The 23077-nt window shown below is 41.2% G+C and overlaps 1 protein-coding gene and 1 long non-coding RNA gene across 28 annotated transcripts in view; both read left to right on the top strand.

Annotated features, from left to right (window-relative positions):
* Positions 1–23077, top strand: part of LOC126924516 (glutamate-gated chloride channel) — a 91754-nt gene that overhangs the window by 52435 nt on the left and 16242 nt on the right. For 11 of the 27 annotated variants that reach the window (XM_050739080.1, XM_050739078.1, XM_050739081.1 and 8 more), the window contains 7 exons: positions 9535–9599; positions 10444–10664; positions 11827–11909; positions 12002–12142; positions 17415–17507; positions 19839–19991; positions 21183–21397. In XM_050739080.1, coding sequence (XP_050595037.1) covers positions 9535–9599; positions 10444–10664; positions 11827–11909; positions 12002–12142; positions 17415–17507; positions 19839–19991; positions 21183–21397 — 971 coding nt within the window. Of the gene's footprint in view, positions 1–4828; positions 4982–9534; positions 9600–10443; positions 10665–11826; positions 11910–12001; positions 12143–17414; positions 17508–19838; positions 19992–21097; positions 21398–23077 lie in introns of those variants that run through there. The other 16 variants (XM_050739086.1, XM_050739087.1, XM_050739090.1 and 13 more) reach the window with 5 other exon arrangements.
* Positions 12149–17204, top strand: LOC126924524 (uncharacterized). Its single transcript, XR_007713571.1, has 2 exons — positions 12149–14118; positions 14209–17204. It is a non-coding gene; the product is annotated as an uncharacterized LOC126924524 (long non-coding RNA).

The raw sequence follows: 23077 nt of genomic DNA, 5'->3' as shown, positions 1-23077 counted from the left end.
CACCCGAAATAGCTTAACGCGTCTATTTCCTACAATTATAATGCTCTCGTGCTACGAATGCCACGAGAACAAGCGTAAGTACGCGATAGACGTCGTTTGCACGAAAACGCAATGCCATTTAAATCGCTTTCCTTCGTATAACTTGAATAGATCGAAAGAAATTTCACAAATTCTTAATTCTTCGTCCGATCGATTCAAGAAATAAGATATCGAAGAAGAAACAGGACGCGTTATGTAACTTGGCGAACCGATAGCCTTGAAGCGTTAAAAGAACAAAATTTTATTTAAAACTTAAGTGATTTCGAATGAAAATACCGCAGGAATTTCATGAAAATTTTCTACACGATACATCAGTCGTTAAAAATACTGCGAAATTTCCTGATACAAAATTCCCAATATATCGATGGTAGAATATTCGCGATATTCCTATTAATTAAAAGACGAAGACGAACAGAAATTTTCACTTTGGAAAAGACGACGACGGTTGGTGTCGTAATGTCAGACCCGCAACGTGTTAGTAGAAAAGGATGTGGTCAGACGGATCCGCCGAATTCGGCCACTCGTTCCTACAACAAAAACCTTCCGCTTGAACGAGCTTTGCAGAGAAAAGCTTCTATCGAATTGAGCGAAATATCAAGAGATGGTTGCGATGCCGCGATAAACCGCCAGCTAGTAGTTTGCAGCTATTACGCGTAAGCAAACTCATTTGGAATAATTACAGTAGTTTCGCGATATGCCTCGTTTCCGTTTCAAGCGTTCTTCACCCTCTATTCTCTATGTCGATCACATGATCTGGTGTTTTCCAATACTTAAATTACAACTAACAAAAATTTTAATAACGATCGATAACAATACAAATTATAACAATAAATTGATTATTAATTTCTAGCAAACGGATACAGTTGGTTAGCGTTTTTATATGGAGAAATGTACATTTACAGCAGTTTTACATTGGCATTACATTTATAGCAGTGGTACTTGACAATTACGTTCCCAATGCTTCAATTATCGACTCGCTCTTGTGCACGATGAATGCACCGGTGATTATAAAAATGGTCCGAGTAATATACTTCTTTATTTCGCTCGGTGTATTGCGTTTTGCGTTAGCTGAATCCTGTTCAACGACGCAAAATAAGCGACAAACTCGCATTTTTTACATTCTTGTCTCGGGTCGCTTTCGTAATTACCGACGCAAGTGTCGGCGAACGCGTGACTTCGATGTGACACGGCTGGCGATATTATTTAATTAAGCATTCGTCGAGATTGCTTATTTGGCACTGATCTACTGAAACGCTTGCGTTTGGTATCTCGTGAGAAACTGCGTCGCTTGTGCCAAATCTCGTGGTTAAAGTGTGCCACAGATCAAGATGGGCACGTTCACATGTCGGTGGATTTTAAGTGCAAATACATATTCAAAGTAGACACGTGCAGTGCGAATCAGCTTGTTGGTATTAGTTGATTGCAAAAGTTCCGTCGGTTTTACGTAATGAAAATAACATTATAAATGCTTTCAATAATCTCGTTTATACTCCATATGTCTATCACGTCGTGTCCATTTAATTTTATCATTCCTCCTCGTTTATCTCAACTCGCTGATATCTCTCGTGAAGAATTCCTGGCTTCTAGGGTTCACGAAGATACCCATAGACGTGAAATTACATTATATGAAATTCCATTCATCTGCGCGTTTTTTAAATAGAAGAACAGGAAGTGTGAATGGAATACGTATTTTTGTACGTGTCAGCGGATATAATTATGGAAAACCGTTAGCTTAAAACGTTCTCGGACATGCAACATCGATTAGTGGCGTAAAATGAATAAAGAGATCGTTATTTTTTATCTGCTGTTAAAATACGATATTCGTAACTATTACACGAAACTAGTCTCCATTCTGGTAGGAATAAGTATTGTAAAGACGCTGATTATTCTTGCAAGGTTGGCAACCGGAAGCCATTCGAAGCCGAAAGGCAAGAATTAAACAAATAATAAAATGGGTAGTCTTCCTTCGAATCACTTCTAATTTATCTAAAAGAAAAAGAGAGAAAAGAAAAAGAAACGCGAATTGTAGCAAGAAAGAAGGCAGGAACCGACAGAATTTTTGCACCCACCTAATATTACTTATCGCGTGTCGACGATTTTCGTTTTCCGATTTCCATCTTGCGCTCTACGATTTCCGTTTCTAGAATCTCTAAAGCGACAAAGGGATCGGTAATTGATCGATGTAGCGGTATCACGGTACAGGCGTGAAACAGGTTTCCACGCCAGGCTCGGTAAAGTGCCTATCAGGAAGACAACGTTTTACCCTCTGAAAGAAAGTCTGGCGTGACAAAAGAACGGTTTCTCTGTGCATTGGAGGGAACGGGGAAGTTGCCACGGCGCCCTCGAGCACCGGCATCGTTTGTTCAGCCGGCGAATGTAAAGAAAGCACGCTTTCTCGCAAAAGTGCGAGATGCTAGATGAAAAGAGAATGGCGACGAGTCTCGAGAATCGGTGGAGAAAACAAGCCGCGTGTATCGCTTCCCTCTACTTTTCCCCGCTACGTTGGCGCAACATTTTTCAATTGCAGCGACAAAAGAGACACGTTGATTGCTTGTTTCGTGCTAAGTACACATCTTCCTCGTGTTCTCGTGGTAGAATAAACGCAAACATCCCGGTAAGATAGAGAAAACGGCAGAGACAGACAGAGAGAGAGAGAGAGAGGAAGAAATTTTCAAACGCGTAACTTGGATAGATAGCAGTTGGAAAGGAAGTAACGAACTGCGCGATGAAAATTGAAGAGCAAAGTATGTACAAAACGAATATGAAATCGGTGATGAGTACAGAGGGTGAAGAGTCGCGTCGCTAACAAAACGAACGCGATACGAACTCGAATTGCATGGAAACTGCATTATTTGAAGTTCATCGGAACGAGTTGGCGCGGCGCAATTCTGCAGCTTCCTGACTTTTCTTCGAGATGCAGCGACGAGCGTAACTGAACCTATAAGAGCAACAGATTTTATATAAATTATTTCTTATTTACCGTTGAAATTGGACATTCACGAAAAATTCACATAACAGAAATATCTCGTACAAGTTGACGCTAGTCGAAACAATTTTTTTAATCCGTTTACCCGCAACACGGAGTACTCGACTTTCCGTCGTTTTCGTTTTTGCCAATCGAACGTTTAGGTTGAACAATCTGCTAGGATTTCGTTCGAAATCCTTTGCACTTGGAATTGTTTTAACGCGTTTTGGCATAGTTCGTGCAAGATTTTTGGCGCAGCGATCGAACGAATTTCGCTCGAACGATCGCCGATTCTCTTCTGCCGATTAGAAGAACGTACGGTAAATATTCGTAGAAAACGTTTCTGTTATGTCTATTTCTTCTTTACACCGTAATTTTAGTGGCAAATAAAAAATTATTTATATAAAGGCTGCGAGCACTGGTGCAATTATGCTTTTCATGCCGTCACTTTGATTTTCTGCAAAGCTTCTCACTTTGTTTATCATTTTTTGTAAAGGAAACTTCACTCCTTTTTGTTTTTCTTCTTTTCTACTTTCTTCTTGCCAATTTAATCGAACATCCCGAGTCCGAGAAAGGGACGAATAAGGTCAGGTAGAATGTGTGTTTAACGCTTTCGAAGTTACTTTTTCGCGAAGAATTTGGCAAGGGAAGCCTAAATAGGTCGCGAGCCAATTGGTCGTGTCCGGTAATTGAAAATCCATCGGCACGCCCTTATCGTTTACTTGAACAAATTGACCAGTGTTTGTATGGTAAAATCAACATTGAAAATATTTGTGTTGTCGATAGGGGTGTGCTGTTTTCCTATCGATTCGATCGAGGTGGAACGTTCATAAGCTCCCCCTCCCCAAAAATGCTCGATTTCGTGATAGGTGTTGACATCGTTAGGCGGAACTAGGTTCACGAAGAAACCAGATGAGACGTGGGCAAGAGTTGTTGGGTGTCACAGAAATTCACACACTCAGACTCTTACGAAATACGAATACAACCTTCACATTCCCGTTGCTATTCTTTTTGCTGTTCGATCGGATAAAGAATCGCTCGTAGAAAAGCTATTTGTCAAGAACCTAACGGAAAGCTGGATATTTTTTCAAATGTTTTTTTCCCAACAGAGACACGCAAGAGAGGATGGAAATATGAGATAATCACCTTGTTATTCTAAGGATAATAACTTCGGGAAAAACAGAATGATACGATAGAGGAAAGGTAGAAAAATAACTTTAAGAAATCTCATACGTAACGTGCCGTACAAACAAACATAAATATCGTACACTTTTCAACGCGTTCAACGATTCGTCGACTTTTCATCTAAATTAACATTGGAACTGGCAAGTGTGTCGTATTTCTACCAACTCGCAATTCCTACTTTTGTCGTTGTATCGCGATCGGAATCGAAGATTGTTTAAAGATTGCAAAATAAATCCAATTACTACTAAATGCTACTTATTACTACTATAATTTCAATCAAGATCATCGATCGAACAAAAGACCAACAATCTTTCGGCGAGGATATTAGAATCTTCGTGATAGTACTCGTAATCGTCGTTACACGGATATCGGTGATTTATGTACGTCGGAGCTTTGCCTCGTATTTCTACCCTCTCTTCTACCGCAAGTAATTTGTCGTTGCTGTCGTTATTGTTATTGTCGTTCCATCGCGTATACTGGAATGCCGTGCTGCAAAAGATAAGAAAATAAGAGAAAGGAAAATTGCGGAATTCGAGGAAGAACAAGTAGACGGCGAGCGCAGGATCGAACAGTTACATTGACCGATAGTAACACGAAAAAAAGGATGAGACGTGGGCAAGGGGTTGTTGGGTGTTACAGATGCGGATTTCTGCTGCGGAATGCGATGGCCTGGTGACGCCACCGGCCTGTCGAACCGGTCGTCGACCTCCTCTAACGACCCCAAGAACCAGTACAAGAACCAGAACAATAACCACTACACGTCGCACCAACACCTTCGCACCCACCTTCGCGGTCCGTCCTTCTGCTTTTACTTCTCTCGTAACCTCGTCTAGAGAAATAATTAAGGCAACCACGACTTTCATTCCGACCCGACCCATTCAGTTCGCCGCGTTCTCTCCTCTCTTTCGCGTCTCGTTGCCGCCTCTTTCGTCCGTCTCTGTTCGTTCGTTTCGACTTTGTTATTTTATTGAACGAAGCCCTTGATTCTCCGGCGAACGTAATCGGTAACAGTGTGTAACCGTGTATAGCTGTATATAACGGAGGACACTGTTGAAACGTACGGGCGTATATGGAATCCTGAATGGGTTGCTAGTCGAATTTCCGTACGAGGGTTTATAGGTCGATCGATTTTTTAGTGGAACCACCACAGTTTTCTGCTTCCATGTATATTCTTGTTGGCAAGAGCAACAAGACTCTGCTCTTTGAAAGCTTTTCTCGGTTCTCGGTCCCTATATTTTTAAAACACTAGAACTACCGAACTCTGGTCAAAGCGACTCACTCTTCGTTCTTTGAATCGTTAAAAACACGCCGCTGTTTCTTGTGATATTAATGTTCGCTTCCGTCGAGACGAAACGTGATTATAAATAGCATCGACCGTGTATAAAATTATTATACATATATATATATATTATATATAATTTGCGTTGCTTTAGTAATATAAGCGACACGTGCCAATATCAGCGATTGTATCGGTTTAGCTTTGTAACAGCAGTTTAATTGCAGCCGATCATGTGCGACGTATTTATTTAAATAGACGTCAAAGATAGTTCTAGTGTTGAGAAAACTTTTCGATCGAGCTCGAGTCGCAATTTTTCGCTCGAATAAACGTGATCTTGAACGTGTTGCGAGACACGGACGATTCGAGCGAGGCGTGCAAACGTTGTTCGACCTAAACCCTTCGACTGTTCGATCTTAAACACACGCACAATCAGAATACTGGCGGCAGCTCGGTTGAATAAATTTATTACGTTACCACGTTACTTCGTAAAACGTTGGCTCGTGATTCGAACAGCATAAACGAGAAAGACCAGAAAAGTTGTGTTGTTGGTAGACGCGAAGCTCGAAACGGGACATTCGTGTTAAGAGGACGTAAAAGCGTTGCTTACCGATCACGGTATCTGACATTCTTTTCGAGCCTGGCAACGTTCGTGTCCGATGTGCCCCGCCGATTGTTGCTCGTTTCACCGGCGTAATAATAGAGCGGCTGTTATCAAAAACCAGCAGGAAAACCGGCGTGTTCACGGTTCGATAACGCGTCGATTTCTTTTTTCTTTTTTTTTTCTTTTTTTTCTATTGTCTGCTGCATAATCCTGGTATGCAGTGTAGAACATAACTGTACCGATATTACGATATAACAACCGCGAGTTTTGTACGGACAATCTTTTATTTGCTATCGACATTAAGGTATAGGAAAGATAAACGTGACAGAAATATTTTGCACGGTTAACGATAAGCTAAACGATTTTTCAATTTGTCCAATGTCTTTCGTTTGCTCGCAATAAGAAATATTTATATTTAATTTGGTCTTTCATTTATTTCAAATTCTTTAGCTTCTTAAGATCGTTTCGATGCGTTTTGCTATAGTTTGTACAAGATCTCCTCTGCGATTCGAGAATCGCTACCAGTGGAGATTCATAAGAGTCTTGTAATCTAATCAATTTTTCTGCTAAATACTTTTATACCGATAGATGCTGATTTATACAGCAGCCTATTATCCAACGACGCTCAAACTACGGTCGTACAGTACGAAACACACCTAAATCCACGAATATTTCTCGTTAGGCATCGGACAAAAATTGTTTAGCTTAGCCTCGATTGCACGAAATATGTCTATCGTATGAATTTCTTGTATACCTGCAATGTTAGGGGTAATAAAAATGGTTCATAAAACAGGTTCAATTATGTTCTTCACTGTACAAGATGCGTTACGGAATCGAGTCGAGTGATATCTCGAAATTGGTGAGAGATAAAGAGAAACGGTACGGGGAAAAGTTGAATGACATGATACAATCTCGGTTCTTCTTAGTATGCACCGAGAAATCGCAATTGAGCTGTTCTTTCGAACGAAACTCCGTAATATTTTCGATGTATTTTCTAATTCTCTGGAAAAAAGTACTCCGAGAGACTTGGATGGAGAAATGTTTAATCCAAAAGATATTTCAATTTCAATTGCACCGAATTTAACGTATAAGAGACAAGGGAAACATGAACACAACCACTCCGCCCTTTTCCCTTGTCTCTCGTATACGCAGTTTCGCGAAGTTAAAATCGAGATATCTTTTAAACTAAGCGTTCGTCGACCCAAGTATCTCGATACCTTCTCGCAGACGATTCAAAGTTGCCACCGAACGATCAACGAAAACTTACAGAGTGTCGTTTAAGAAAAGAGTGCATTTGTGGTGTGCATCGTTGCGTACTAGAAGGAGCACCTACGAACGTAGATCTTATCACGCCGTTTAACTTTCTCCTCTACAGTTTCTTGCTATCTCTCGTCGACGTCGAGCTACAACCCGGCTCAATTGCCTTGACACATACTGCACACTTTCTTAAGCGGTTGATATCGGCGAAAATGTTTCTATCGCCGAAGACGACACCTCGTCGCGGAGAGCCGCTGCCAACAGGCTGTTCCTCGATCGTCGAGATACGATTTCTAAATATCATCACGTTCCATCCTTGCCCCATATTCCATCCGTATTTCACGACACCGTACTACGTAACTTATCAAACGTAATCGCGTTTTGCCGTGTCTTTGCCGTAGTGGAATGCGTTGGCAATTATATCGGATCGGTGGTTAGGACTCGTTAGACGCGTGACACGCGAACAGTGCCGGTGCAAATTGGTCGTTCCACCCTGAGAAACGCCGCGCGTCGGGCACATCATTGATTAGACAAGGGCGTGCAGCGAAAATGAAACCGTTCGCACGGCGGAGCATCGCTGCAACGATCATTTTGTTTCCGTTTCCATTTCCATTTCCATTTCCGTTACCGTTTCCGTTTCCGTTTCCGTTGCGAGCGATCCTCTTCTCGATCGAATGTCGCCGTGCTATCGCGCCTCTCGACGACCGGTTCTCGAGTCCTAACTCTCCGACTACGAGCTTCACACAATATACAAACACGAAATTTAGTCGCAGCATGTGCACAGCATGGCTCTAATGACGCTTTCGCGATAACAAGCAACGGCTTCTGGCAAGGCGTAGAGAAGGAAAAGAGAAATAGAAGAACAGCAACGTGTCGATCTCGGGATCGCAGACCGAAACTCGGGATCGAAGTTTCAAGTGTTGAGATCGGGACGATCGTACGTGCACAGGCTCACGAAAGCGTTCCAAGACTCGTACATGTGCTTTATGCGCGAGTATTACGTGTGTTATACTTGCACATTTTCCAATTTCCTTTGCTTTTTCACGTAACGAGACTTGCGTGATTATACGTGCATCGATAAAGTTTGAAATACGTTCGAAGATATACGTACGTGTAACGTACGAAAATTGTTAGTTATTTGACACAAATATACAGAGAATGTGGTAAAGCTCTGGCAGCGAACACGAGGCAGAAATAATAAAAAGCGTTTGTACGAACGCGTGTTCCATCCGATCTTCTTGCACATTTATAACCATTTTTGTGTTTTAAGCGTTTCAACCATCCGAAACTGCGCTTCTCTTCGGGGGAACGTGTTCGAAACTGCCACGCTCGATCTGCGTTATTCGACGTACACCTGGAACGTTTGAAAGATTGACAAATTCTTCGACGCGACGACTGCAACACTTGCGTACAAACCGAGAGTAGCCATTTCGGGTAAACAATTGCGGATTATCGAAACGCAGAAATAGATCGGACAGAACACGCGTTCGCATGAACCTCCTTCGTTGCTTTCGTGCCTGCTGTCCACTCTCCATTTGAGATGAGTCCCTTGAAACGTTACCATACACCCTGTATATTTCATCAGAAAACTTGTCAAGGAGTCGATTAACCGTTACATTAATAAACATCGATAAAATATTCCCTAAGACGATGTTTGACACTTGTTGTATACTTGAGACGGCTGTTCATGTCGCGTACTAATTTTTTATCCCACATATATTTGCAATAAATATGTCGCAACTTGTACGTACATTTTGAAATCGCTTTGAAATTTTCGTTCGATACGATCATGCCAGTCACGTCGCGTTACAGCGGCAACGAATTTTCAAAATGTGTTGTTTCATAGAGCACACGCGATACGCGGCATAAAAGTTGTCTCATAGCAGGTTCAAACGCTTTCGTAAACCATAGTGTACCTTCGATCGATCGATCGGTTTACAAGTCACTCGCACGAGTCAGGGAAACCGAGACTATTTCTGCTTTGCCACCGCTTGATATCAAACACGTTTCAACCGATGTTTGCAAGTGAGACTATGTCGAAGTTAAAAGATTGGCCAGCAACTTTCTGAGTAATGCCGATTCCCTTTCCCGATGCGAGATGTCTCCCTTCCGAAGAATGTTCTTTTTCGAATTAGCGTGCTCTTCTGGTGACTGCTTCGAACAAGTGCCCGGTGGAACCTTTAATCTCAATCGTACACTGTGTTTCAGGAACCTTGACCGTAAACGTGAGCGTGCTCTTGTTAAGTTTGGCTTCTCCCGACGAGTCCAGTTTGGTAATTGACCAATTTTCTCTCATTAAATCTGTCTACGCGTACGAATGTTATGCGTCTGTCCGATTCAACGTTCCTATTGTATCGTATTTATTTATTTCAGCCTGATGGCCTACAAAATTGCACTTGGTTTCGCATAGTTTAGAAACGTAAAACAGAACTAAAGCTAAACAATAACTACAATGGCGTAAGAATTGACTGGCTTCTTGAGTAATCATTACACGTGTAAAGATTAGGATGAAAAATGTGTATTTATAACTGCATTTATACCAGGCACTACAAGTGACAGTCACTTCTTACATTTTCTCGATAAAATTATGGAAAATTGTTCGTTTTTGTTTAAATGGGAAACGGTGAAAGTACTGTTAGAGCAAGATTTTTAGCTTCGCGTGGGATACTGTCAAATAATCGACGTTCTCCATTAATTTCATAGATTCAGAAATGCGTCTTTTAAATATTCAACTTCAGATTCGTTGCCGGGCGAGAGCAACAGAGATATTTAAATATCGCTGTGTTTGTATTAGCAATTAAAAATAACAATTGTACCTTAAAATTTGCCGAAAAAATTTCAATCATTTTTCATGAAAACCAGCGTAATTTTCACGCCTTGATTTTATAGTATTCGAGCGGTTCATTTTATATTTTTCGGCCTTTCGATGAGATAAGTTGGCTCGTCGAAACTTATCGTCGTACGAGAGAAATAGCGAAACGCGTCGCCGTAAATCTTTTGTGGACACCAGGTGCACCAAGGCCGTTAAAACGTGACACGCGCGTGCCCCTCTACATATTTCATTGGACGATGATCGTTGGAATTTCGTAACGGTCCTTGCGTTTCTTTTATCGACAGAAATACGAGGTGGAATTCCTGCTGCAACAACAGTGGTACGACCCGCGATTACGATACAGCAATCGGTCTCAGTACGAGTACTTGAATGCGATTCATCATTACGATGATATCTGGTTGCCGGACACGTACTTCATAATGCACGGAGACTTCAAGGACCCGCTCATACCAGTTCATTTTGCCCTTCGGATATATCGCAACGGCACGGTCAACTACCTTATGCGGTATTTATCTCCATTTTCTATTGCAAGCCGATGCGTTTCTATATTAAAAGAGAATCTAGACTTTACGGTGATTATTTGGAACAGCATATTTCTGATTCTTCGGCCTTCGATCGCGTTATTGCGTGTACGCGAAAGTTTTGGTCTTTTCATCGGGCGTTCTCGTAAAATTTTACCTTCGACCGATATCATTTGCCGCTTTTCCTTCCAATTGTCTGGTCGGCTTTGACGCATCTGGAACGCCAACTCGATGATCGATCGGTGACAATAACCGTGCGAAACAACCTTGAGCAAGATAAACGATGACGAGAGCGTTAGGTCGCACGTGGCTGGAATCGCTCTGCTTAACACTTTGCTGACAGCTAGCGGTTCAACAGCATACGCACGTCCGACCGGCAGCTCAGATTCTCCCTGGTGCCGGCTCTGTTTCGGATTAGACTCTCAAATACCATTCTTTTCGTTCATCGCGAACGGTAAGTTTCTCAAATTGGTATAAAACTGTGGGAGCTTACGAAGCAACGCAACTGACGCAACCGAGCAAGGTATCTTAGTACTAAATAACAAATTACTGCTCAAATAATGAGAAAGATTGTCGGCGACAAAAAGCCGATTAATCGGCTATCGGTTGGTAAAGTGTTAACGCGAATTGGGAAGTTCTTCCGCACGTGGAGTACTCTTCAGATCGCACACCGACAGATTATCGCTTTTAGTCGGTCTTTAGCGGAGCAGCACTTTCGAAATATTGCGAAAAATGTCGCAATGTCAGTCTTCCCGCGGCGAAATCCGAAACTTGACAGAAAATCGTACGAAACGAGGGAAAATATTCCGAACATCGATTCGTAACGCGTGTGTCATATATAAATCGAAGGAGACGAAAGAAAAAGGCTAAAAGTTTTGCGTACGCGTAATATTAACACGTTGTGCCTTGTTCCAATGTTCCGTGAATATTCCGGATCTGAGAAGAAGGTCTTTCCTTATCCGCGCTGAGAAAGCGAAGCTGAGAAAGTGTCCTTAACGAAGCACAACATGCTGATAACGCAGATTACCACGTTATCGTGATGATAGTTTAAAGTCTAAAATGAAGCCTAAAACTAGTCGATTTGGATAATCTTATTAAACACGTTATCGACATTCGCGATTTCACGAAGAACTTTCGATCTTCTAGGCGTCATCTCATCCTATCCTGCCAGGGTAGACTCAATATCTTCCCTTTCGACGACCCACTGTGTTCATTCGCGATCGAGAGCAGTAAGTGAATATTACAAGAATACGTTTCTTAAAATTAATCGAACAACATTTTCTCTGTACAGCCTGTCTTAATCTTCTGCCTTCTTCTTTAGTATCGTACGAGCAATCGGCGATCACGTACGTGTGGAAAAATGACGAGGGTACGTTGCGGAAGAGTCCTAGTCTAACGTCGCTGAACGCATACCTCATTAAGAACCAGACAATCACGTGTCCGATCAAAGTAAGCTGGAGAGGTGAGTTGTGGAACCAACGGTTTATTCTATTAAAGTGAATACTTGAAACTAAGGGAAGAAACTTAGGATAAAAAAAGGCAGCGATGATAATTGAAACACGAGAATCTTTTAAGTATCATCGTTCAGTTTTGACAATTGTATCGTATTTCGATTCTCAAGATCTGATGTAACTGGCTAGAAACTGGCTCAGTCACGTGAATTCCTTCATTCCTATTTCTTATCTAACAACAGCAACGTTCTACCTTTGCTATTATATACAGGCTGATTGGTAACTGGTGGTACAAGCGAAAAGGGGGTGATTCTACGCGAAAAAAGAAGTCGAAAATATAGAATAAAAATTTTTCGTTTGAGGCTTTGTTTTCAAGAAAATCGACTTTGAATTTCCGCTCGGTACGCGTGCACTTTATCACGTCTCGTTATAACGGATCTCACTGTAGATCGTTGTCTCGACGCGTACCGAGGGAAAATTCAAGGTCGATTTTCTCGAAAACAAAGCCTCGAACAAAAAATTTTTATCCTATATTTTCGACTTCTTTTTTCGCGTAGAATCACCCCCTTTCCGCTTGTACCACCAGTTACCAACCACCCTGTATATTTACTATTCTACTTTGGTATATTTATTTCTTTCATTCAGTTGATAAGAATGTGAATTTGCAAGGACATTCGCCTATTTATCGTTATGAGAAATCCATTGTATCTTCTCATATCGACGAAATAAAATATCTCGATGGAGATTAAAATCCTAACTTAATTAACTGCGAAAGAAATAGACTCTGAAAAATCGTGATTTGCGTCGCTACGATCATCCACTCGTCACGCGATTCTCTGAGGCAGCTGTTTGAACTGTACGATGATACTATTGATATTGGAGTATGGTAAATGCATCGTTAGGTCTATCGAGTTATCATCGAATTATTATAAATAATCGAAACCAATCAGAGAAAAAAAATGACGCCGAGACTATACCATTTTCTATTCGCTATCAGTTCTCTTTTATGATTTTTACTGCATCCTTAAATGACACGCTTCTGTACTGTTGCAATGCACCAAACACGGCCATTTCGTTAGTCCACGGAAACGATTTTAGTGTCGCTTGTGTACGCACTCGAAGACTCTCGAGTTGAACTATTGTACTGTCTATTATACGACCTGACGCGACTATGCCTACTTATATTATCGTTATAGGTCATCTTGAAAGTTTCGCGACTTTGAACCACGGTGTTTCGAAACAACGTGTATACCTCCGCTAAAATTCAGTCTGGTTGTTTAAACGTAAAAGCAAAGAGTTTCCGAGTATTAGCATGGAGGAAAAATTTGCCCAAACTACTTGCAAAAGTTACAGAAATATAACAAATTCATAATGATATACCGACGATAAGTTCGTAATTTTATAATCTGAATGCTATTGATAAAATCGAGCTGAATTAAACGAAAAGTTTCGGGAATTTGAATAATGAAATCGTGCACGATATGCAAAGAAGAGAAAACTCTAATTGAGGCACAGTCGTCGATATATTCGTGCAAACGTGATCAATTTAAAGCAACTCTTAATTATCTAAAATTTGTATCATTTTTTCAGGATGTAATTTGTTTCTAACTTCTTTCCTTTAGTTTTGAATACAGGTATCTTACGTTCCTTAAGGCTAAGGGACAATGTTGCAATATCTTTCCTCGTTGCCACTTTTCGTTAATAATTCTGATATCGCTTGTCCCAGAGCTAAAATCAAATTGCTACTTCTAAACGGTTCTATCCTACCTAATCTACTGATAACATAAACACGAAGCAGAACGTTTCTGAGACCCGCTGTTCCCAAAAGTGTTCTTATCAGGTCCTTAACAGAATTATTTAGGAAACCGATGGAATGAAAGTGACTTCAGAAGATGCCATAGATACATGATCATTAAAGTCGTTTAAAAGTTGTTCAAAGGGTATTCAAGGACAAAGATCGCTAAAGATTTCTCGATGATGAAACAAGGTAATTCGAAAGTTGTTTGGATCCACCGATCTCGTAAAAGATTTTTCAAGATTATTAATACATGATAAAAACGACACTTTTAATGTCCAGAAATATAATGCAACATGCGAGGTGCTGCGTAATATCTTTTCGATGCTTGGAAAATCGTGGAAATTTTCAGGATGACCAAAACGATTTGAATCCGATGCCTGACCAGATAGTTTTGCTACGTTAGAAAACATGTCGGGAGAAGTGAACGATAAAAAGACATCGTATGGAAAAAAAGAGGAAAAAGGCGATAGAAAGATGAAGAGTGTACAGTCGTATACCTTCTAGCTGAATTTGGAAACCGTAATACCTATGGAATATTCAAGGAAGAATCGCAACCACTCGTTAGTAGTAGGTCGATGCACCTGAAGCGCTGCATCCTTTAAACCATCGCTGCATTCCTGGAAAATTCCAGCATCGTTTCCAAGGACTACGCCACCGGATCGATAAATCCGGCTGGCATTACCGAAAAATGATTCCTAGTATTATTCGCGTCTTTTCCGATACCTTCGCCTTTATCTAACCCGCTAACTATCGGCCATTTCCTATAACGTCGCCTTTGCCTGATCTGCGCTTGATCCACGCGAAAGCTCTCGTTTCTCTTGAAAATACAGGCGCCCCGCGAGGGATGAAATTTCTTCGTCCCGAGATTCGAAAGGAGGCGAGATTTCACCGTTATCTTCCCCTTTGGAATCTCAACGGCGTCCGTTTTCGAGCTTCTCTTATCATCCCCTTTCTTTCGGATTCGCATTTTTTTCAGTTGGAAACAGATTTATCGATCGTTTAAGTTTCCTCGTTTCCGCTGTCTCATCAGCCCCTCTCCGCTCATCGGCCTGTTTGCCAACTTTCTTTCTTCTTCATCCCCTTTGCTCGCATTTCATTTGTCCGTGTTTGTTTCCAACGGTCATCAGAACGACGAATCTCCATACACCGCGTTCACGATCGTTCCTTAAATCGCCAGGTAAGTCGCAATGCATGCGCCGTGCACATCGATGTGACGTTGCTAATTTCTACCCGATGCCTGACCTTGTTTGCACTGCATCAATCGGAATGACACTACGATAGGACGCTTTATTTAACAAAGGACCGTGAAATGTTTTCGTGAGTTTGTTGGCTTATCCCGCAGTATAGGTTCGAATAACGATGGAAAAGCGGGGATCGATACGACCCGAAAATTTATCGAACGTTTATTAAGCGGCGCGTCGAGCGAACGCGAGAATGCGTATGCTTAACTTTCTATGATAGATTCGCGCGCGTATGGAATTAAACAGAAAAGAAGGAAAAATCTAAAAGAAAGAACGAACTGTGCATGCGACGTAGCGGAACTATGAGAAAAGAAAAAAAAAAGAAAAGAAAAGAATAAGAAACGTTCGTTTTTGTTTCTACCTTTCTTTCTAGTTGGCGTAGATACATTTCTTGTATGTACACATATTGTCTTTCTCTCTCTTTACGTGTGTATATACAGATATTTATATATATGTTTGTACATTAATATATTTAGATGTGAATATATACCTATCTAGATTAATATACATAGTCCTCTAGAAAGTGCATATTGGCAACCTTGGTTCCTGTCTCGCTTTATAACCGAGCCCGCCGTGGTTTGCTTTTGGGGTGAGGCCTTCAATTTTTCAGTGACCTAATATTACATTAATGCCCTCACCGATGCCATCTTTCTCCTATGCTCTGTTCCTCGCACCGTCGTGTCGTCGCGAATTTCTTCAAATTATATACATATACATATTATAGAATAATACACACACATCTATATATCTTACTCGTGAACACGAGCCTCTCGTTGCTTTGCTGGACAAATAATCTTGATAATTTGGACGATTACTAGTTTACTAGACATTCGGATACCACTTTTTTTCCTATTACGATAAGAACAAAAAAAGAAGAAGGAAAGAAAAGAAAAAAGCAAAAATGAAAAAGGAATGTGTCGCTAATAGCTCTGTAATTAACGATTCGAGATATCTTGTTTGAGCTAATTGTTTCGTAATCGTTACTTTGGTCGCTTATAAGCTCTTTAAACAGCTTTCGCAACTAGTGAGAAGCTTGAACGTTTTTGTCGAAAGCGTGATACCTGCAGCTTGTGGAGTGAAAACCACACAGAACACCATTTCGCCTCTATTTTTTCCCAAAGAGAAATCGACCTATTCTAACCATTAACGTGAAACAAGGTGAAAGATCGTTTTCGTTTCAGGTCGCAGAGAGAGAGAGAGCGGCTTTTCTCTTTCACCTAATCCAGACAAATTTTCTAAATTCGATGCTCTTAAGACGAACGGTCACTCATTGGACAGGTTGACGTCGTAAGATTTGACCGAAAGGAATTTATCTCGCGTTTCTCCTTTACCCTAAAGGGATCAACCATGGCGGTATGCGGGTAATGCTTGGTCTAGTTAGCCCAACGATTAAATTTCCTCTGTGCCCGTTCAATTCAGACACGATTTATTTCGTATTCGACGAAGACATCGTTGCCGGAATTTTAATCGTCGCAGAATAGAAAATCAAAATCGGCCGCATGCGACGACGAACAAGGAGGACGGATAGATCTTGCCACACTTTCGAATCTCTACACACTTTTCCGCGTTCACCGCCAAATTTGTCCTTGCCTTTCGTCAACGCTTCACACATACACATACACACACACATACACACATACACTTCGCGAAATCAAACTGTCGTCGAACTTACTTACATACAGCTTTTACACACGTATCAGCTGTTTCGTCTTCTCGTTGTTCACGCAAAAATACGGCTCACTTTTCACACTGTAGGAATAGAGAGAAAAGAAAGGAACACGCGCAGGAAAGATTTAGCCGATGATTTACCGACTCGTTAATTGCATTTATTGGTATCTCAACCTTCCTCGCTGATCAGTGTCAAGAGGGTACGCGTCTTAGTGTAGCGAGTAAATTCTCAGCTCGCGCTTCGATTCATACGGTACGAATACCGTTCCACTTATCCTTGACATTTCGATACCCTCCTGGAGCTCCTCACACGAAATTCTTTCCCAAGAAACGCCGGAGTTGTTTTTTTTTTTTTTTTCTTTTTTTTCCATGAGAGCCATATCGATCGAGCCTCTCTCGAGATCAAGATTTATCCGTCCCCTCGACAGCGATATGAAAAAAAAAAGCGAAAAAAGAAAAGATAAAGACAATGAGATGCAAATAGAAAACAAGAGAAGGAAAAGTAAAAAAAAAAAATAAATAAAATAAAAGATAGAAAGAAGAGAGGAAGGAAGATCGTGGGCTGTTCTGTTGCAGCTGAGGGACAGATCGTGGTCGACTACGAGGACGAGTTCGATGAATTTGGGGACGCAAAGTGTTCGCTGTGCCAGCGCAGATTTGAGGAGCAAGGTAAAATCCTCCCCTTCGATATGAACGGTATTTCTTATAAAAAAAAACTAAAAAAAAAAAAGAGATGATATTCACAAGAAAAAAGAAAACCGCGCGAAAGAGATTTAGATAAGCTATGAAAGGGAGAGAGAGAGAGAGAGAGAGAGACAGGACCAAGCTTACCAACTCATGAGACAGGCCTAGACACTCAGAGTTGTTGCTTCCCAAATCGTCCTCTTCCTTGGACGGGGAAGGAAATTGTGGTGTTTTTTCTTTTTTGCTTGTTCGCTTAAATTAATGTAGGAAAAAAGAAAGAACTGTCCATGATAGAGGAATTTGGGAAACATCGTCCCAAGTAATAGATCCGATGTGTTACGTATTATGAACGTCATGTCACGGTAGCTTTAACTTTTTGTACTCGTTTTGCGTTATTTTACGTCGGACACGCGGAAAACATCGACTTGCATTCAACCTGAGCCATGTACGTACAGTAGCTCACGAAAGTGCTCCAACACTTACAGAAACGATACATGGATACATTATGCGATAGAAAACGTTTAAAAGTTCATTAGTATAATGAAACTCGACTGATGATTATTAATATTGATCGAGTTTCAAGCAAATGTGAAAATGGTCAAACGAAAAGCATTGATGCGAATCTTGTTTTCTTACAAGTTGGAAATAAGAAGATGGTCAGTTAATAAGCCTGGAAACGCAGAAACCGTAAAAATATTTTCAAAGTCAATTACGTTATTATGGCACAATATTTATATATATAATCCGATATTCATATATTAATGGATCTTTGCAATTCACGTTTGCTACTCGTGTTACGTAATAATCTTTTACTAAACACGTGTCTGCAATAAACATCTTACACGTTCTACGTACATATTCACGTTGATATTAAATTTTACCAATATATCTAACCGTTACAGTCGTATCCCATTATAGTGGCAATAAAATTTCAAAACGTTTTATATAGCACATCAAATATATACACGTAAAAGTATCCTGTACTAAGCGTTCAAATAAGTACTTTCGCGAGCCACTGTATCTTTTCGAAAATGAAATCGCCAGAACGTATATCCAATTAAAGGTCGCATAAACAAGGAATTTTCAAACACTTTTCCTACGCAGATTTCCCTGGCAACAGATAGCTGTACGAGTACAAAGGGTCGAAGCGGGACCGTCTTATCGCCTGCGACTTTGTCAAGCGATTAAAAATTCTAACATCGAGATATTTCTAACATTTCTAACAGGGATATGTCACGCTTGATTGTTAATCGCTTGACAGAAGATCGTGCTTTAGAACGTTACGAAAGATTAGTATTTGAACCGTATGTTCAAGTCGTGTTAGCGTTCAACCTACACGTTAGTTCCAAAATACGAGTATTACATGCTGGACGTGATTCGAACCGTATTTGTTTCAATCGTTTAGCCTATGCTTCGCTTCTGCTTCATTATAGTTGCTCCGTTCGTCGTCATCTCTTTTTTTCCTCTTTTTTTTTTTATTCATATCACGAAAAGAGATCGTACAGCATCGTTGGACCGTTGAATTTCAATCGACGAGATCAATTTTTCGCCACGCACATCACCATTTCCTGATTCTTTTTGTCGATGGTCAACGATTGGTTATGCGAAATAATTGAAACAATTCTCCTGGTACGTTCGGTCTTATCAGTTGCGTTGATTTCCATATAAATTATTATTTGAGACTTGGATGTTGTCCCTCGATTCACGTTCACCCGTTCCCTTAAACTTTCATCCTGTTCACGCGTTAGGATCTAGCTCGGCTTGAAACGCTTTCGCGAATGTGGAGCTTCGTTGCGAAAGATTGGCGACACGACAGTGACCTCTTGCTCCTACTCTATTTTTTCTCTTTTTTTTTTTTCTCTCTCTCGTTTATGTCCCCCTTGTCACAAAGCTGAGTTCTCCGAGGGAAATCCACGAATGCCGATATCAGCCTACCTGCGGCATTGCGCAAACAGAGCTATTTAACGATTCGAAGTAAGCCAAGGAAACTCGTCGAGAAAGCGAACATTTTTTTGGAGCGTCGATTACGGTCGTCTCACTGTTAGTGCGAAATTCGACGGTGTTTTGCCAAGCAAAGAGAAAAACTGAAATAAGACGAGACCGAAGATAATGTCACGACGAAGTTACAGAATCTAGGAAAATAATTCGATACTTTGAAAAGCATCTTCTTTGATTCTCCGTTAAACTTATCTTTAACCATATCGTTTAAAAGGATAATCTCACATTCTAATCGCTTGTTTAGCGCCATCCAACTAATTGCTCGCTGTTCGCGTCAGCGCAATGATAGAATCGTAATGTGAATGTAACGCACAATAGGTAACTACAGCTGCCTGAAGGTGGATCTGATTTTTACGCGAGATCGTGCCTTCTACTTCACAACAGTCTTCATCCCGGGTATCATTTTGGTGACCAGCTCCTTCATAACCTTCTGGCTTGAATGGAATGCGGTGCCAGCGCGAGTAATGATCGGTAAGCTCGACTATGTCTTTTAACACGTTGACTACCACGGTGGTCATCGGTGACCCGCATCGCGATTAAGATAAGATACATTTCAAGGATTAGAAAGATCGTGTTCATAATGTGAATGATTTGGATAACATTGTCAGAGAAAAGTGCGCAGATACAGCGCGATATTGTTAGAGAAATTAATCGTTATGGTGCAGTGTGTTTTAATGTATTGCAGCTTCCAGGATAAAACGTTGAGTTGTCGGATAAGTCTCGAAGCCCTTTCTGAGATAGCATTTTTTCTTGCTCGGAAACGAAAGAAACTCGAAGAAAATTATTACATAGAATGGATATTTGGTTTAATTGTGTCATTGGAAATTATTGGGATGAAGTTTGTTTTTCGTACCTAGAGAAGGTTTAAGATTTATCCGACATCCGAATATACAGGGTGTACCAGAATACGTGGGATTCACTTCGGCAGCTGATTGTACACTTCTGCACTAAAACAATGGAAATGGTTGTCGTACAAACGTACGCTTCATCTGTCTTCTTCGTTTTTGAGATACAACGAATCTATCGCGTACGCAGCACCTAGAGAAATTGTTGGAATATTACAGTCCAGGATAGAGCAAAGTCTTCAAGAAATTGGGAAAACGCCAGCAGCCGTTCAGAGCGTAACCGGGTGCACGACAACACGTCCACAGATTTACCTGGAAATGCAACGTGGTAAATGCAAACGCAACGTTTTCAACATCTTCCGCAAAGGTGACTGGACGACGCGAAATCGGAACAGAAGATTCGTTGCATCTCGCAAACGAAGACGGACAAAGCGTACGTTTGGACGAATCTTCCTCGTTGCCTTTAGGTGTACGATCATCGTCGCATGTTCTTGTTGTTGTTGTTGTTGTTAAAATATATATTTATAACCAAATTCGCGTGGCAGTCAACGCGTTAAATCTCCAATGGTTTCTACAGCTGTCTCGCGAAATGAAAGAGAAAGAGAATTCGTCCTTACGACTAAGTACTGTATCCGTTTGTTCGACTTTTAAGAAGCGAATCGGAGGAAAGTACTTTCTTTAATTAGGTCTCAAGAGAGAAAGAAACTAATCTTAAAAGTTGGTATTGCGCAGAAGTAAGACGGAGGAGCCGATGTCGTTAAGAAAGAGACGGAGGAAGAAAGAAAAAAAACAAAAAGCCGGAACGAACTGTTCGCAGGTGTGACGACGATGCTCAACTTCTTCACGACGTCGAACGGTTTCCGCTCGACGCTGCCCGTCGTGTCGAACTTAACTGCCATGAACGTGTGGGATGGCGTTTGTATGTGCTTCATCTACGCCAGCTTGCTCGAGTTCGTCTGCGTGAATTACGTCGGCCGTAAACGGCCGATGCACAATGTCGTCTATCGTCCTGGAGAGAATCCCGTCACCCAGGTACTTTTGCTCAGCGACGTGCGCGCGATGTCGATACCACGCCGACACCACGTTGCATATTTCTATTTCCCACACTTATACGTTTCGTACGTTTTCGACCCACTGTCTTTATTGTTTCTCTTCTTGTCCCTTTTCTTTTTTGTTTCTCGTCTCTCCTTCTGGCTATCTCTATTTTCCGTGTTATTATCGTTTACTATGATTTAACCGAAACCTACGAGCGACGCTTCATGCCCTCGAGTCTTAAGATTCGCTTCCTCCGATTCTGTTACATTTTTCTGTCTATGCGTTTTACTCCTGACATTTGCCGTTTTGTCACCACCAATGGTTTACAATCTTCCGATCATTCGCCACTGTGTCCACTGTTTACTTTCGTCCGTGTCGTTTCTCTCTTTCGTTTGATTCAGTCCGTTCTTGTACCTTCTTCTCTTGGTTTTCGTCGTTTCTTGTTTCCCCGCGTTTGGTTTTGTCGCATCCGATCTCGTCCGTTTCTTTTTCGTTTCTTATCGCGTCTTCGTTCCTACTTGCTACGTCTGGCAGTAGGTTTTCCACGGAAACGCGATAACAGCGTGCCGACGAAAGATATTAAGGTTTCTCAGATGCGAAATGTCACGATACGAATACGCGAGAAGATACGTATAAATATCATATGAATCGAAAATAAAAAAGCGATCGACGAATTTTGTTCGTTATTCGGTAATAGATAACGAACAGATGGAACTTTATTTTGGAAAGTAAAGTATCGGATTGTAACGTAAATTCATGCTGTTCTTGCGCGTTATATTACATACGTCGTGATAAAATTGAAATGTAAAAACAGGACGAACGTATATTGCAAACCGATACTTTCGATGTACTTAACTTTCCCATATATTTTCTACTCGTACGACGACGTTTTACATTTCGCATTGCTTTAATATTCGTAGTCGATTCGGCGCTGTTACGTTTGATGGAGAACGTATTACCAGAGGTGGTATTTATTTTCTGTCTGCGTGTCTTTGACGAACCCACGCTTCTTTATTACCTCGTAATTCCGTTTCAATCGACTCCACGCTAATCCCTTTCGAGTTTTCAGTTTCTAGGATCATTACGTTTTTATTATTACGTTCCCTTCACGCTACATAACGCGAGCCCTCGAGTATCGCGAGCCTTTTCTCTCGTAAACCGATGAAAGCTCGATTTGACTCGTCAACCAATCCAAGTGATCGCCAGCGAGAATAAACGAGAAACAAATCGACCAATCTCATACTCTTGTGGTTGGGTTCGCGGAATTTTTGTATCGTACGTATGATTCGAAGTGGAACAAGAGTTAGATATTCTCCTCGACGACACTTGGACGAGAGAAAGCATCTTCGATGGATGCCAGGGGTAAAGGAAGCGCGCGTCCAGTTCCATTTGAGGGAATTGATCGCGCGATTGACACCGAACAGTCGAAATCCTTCGCTATTTACGTTTTCGCGCAGTAATCACCAGTACCATAGACTTTTCTTTTATCTCGGCAGACGACGACGATACACACACTCGCAATAGTCGACCACAGTGCATCTTCCATTCGACGACTCGATTAACACCGAGTTTGTTCTTCGTCGATGATCGGACGGCATCTTTTTCGTTCCACGCGAAATTCAACTTTCTCGTTTTCACGCGTAACGAGAGGGGCGAGCGGATGGTTCGTCGGTGAAA

The sequence above is a fragment of the Bombus affinis genome, chromosome 14 (assembly GCF_024516045.1).
Source record: "Bombus affinis isolate iyBomAffi1 chromosome 14, iyBomAffi1.2, whole genome shotgun sequence".
Lineage (NCBI taxonomy): Eukaryota > Metazoa > Arthropoda > Insecta > Hymenoptera > Apidae > Bombus > Bombus affinis.
The sequence above is the reverse complement of the archived record's forward strand: the minus strand, read 5'-3'. Positions and strand labels throughout refer to the sequence as shown.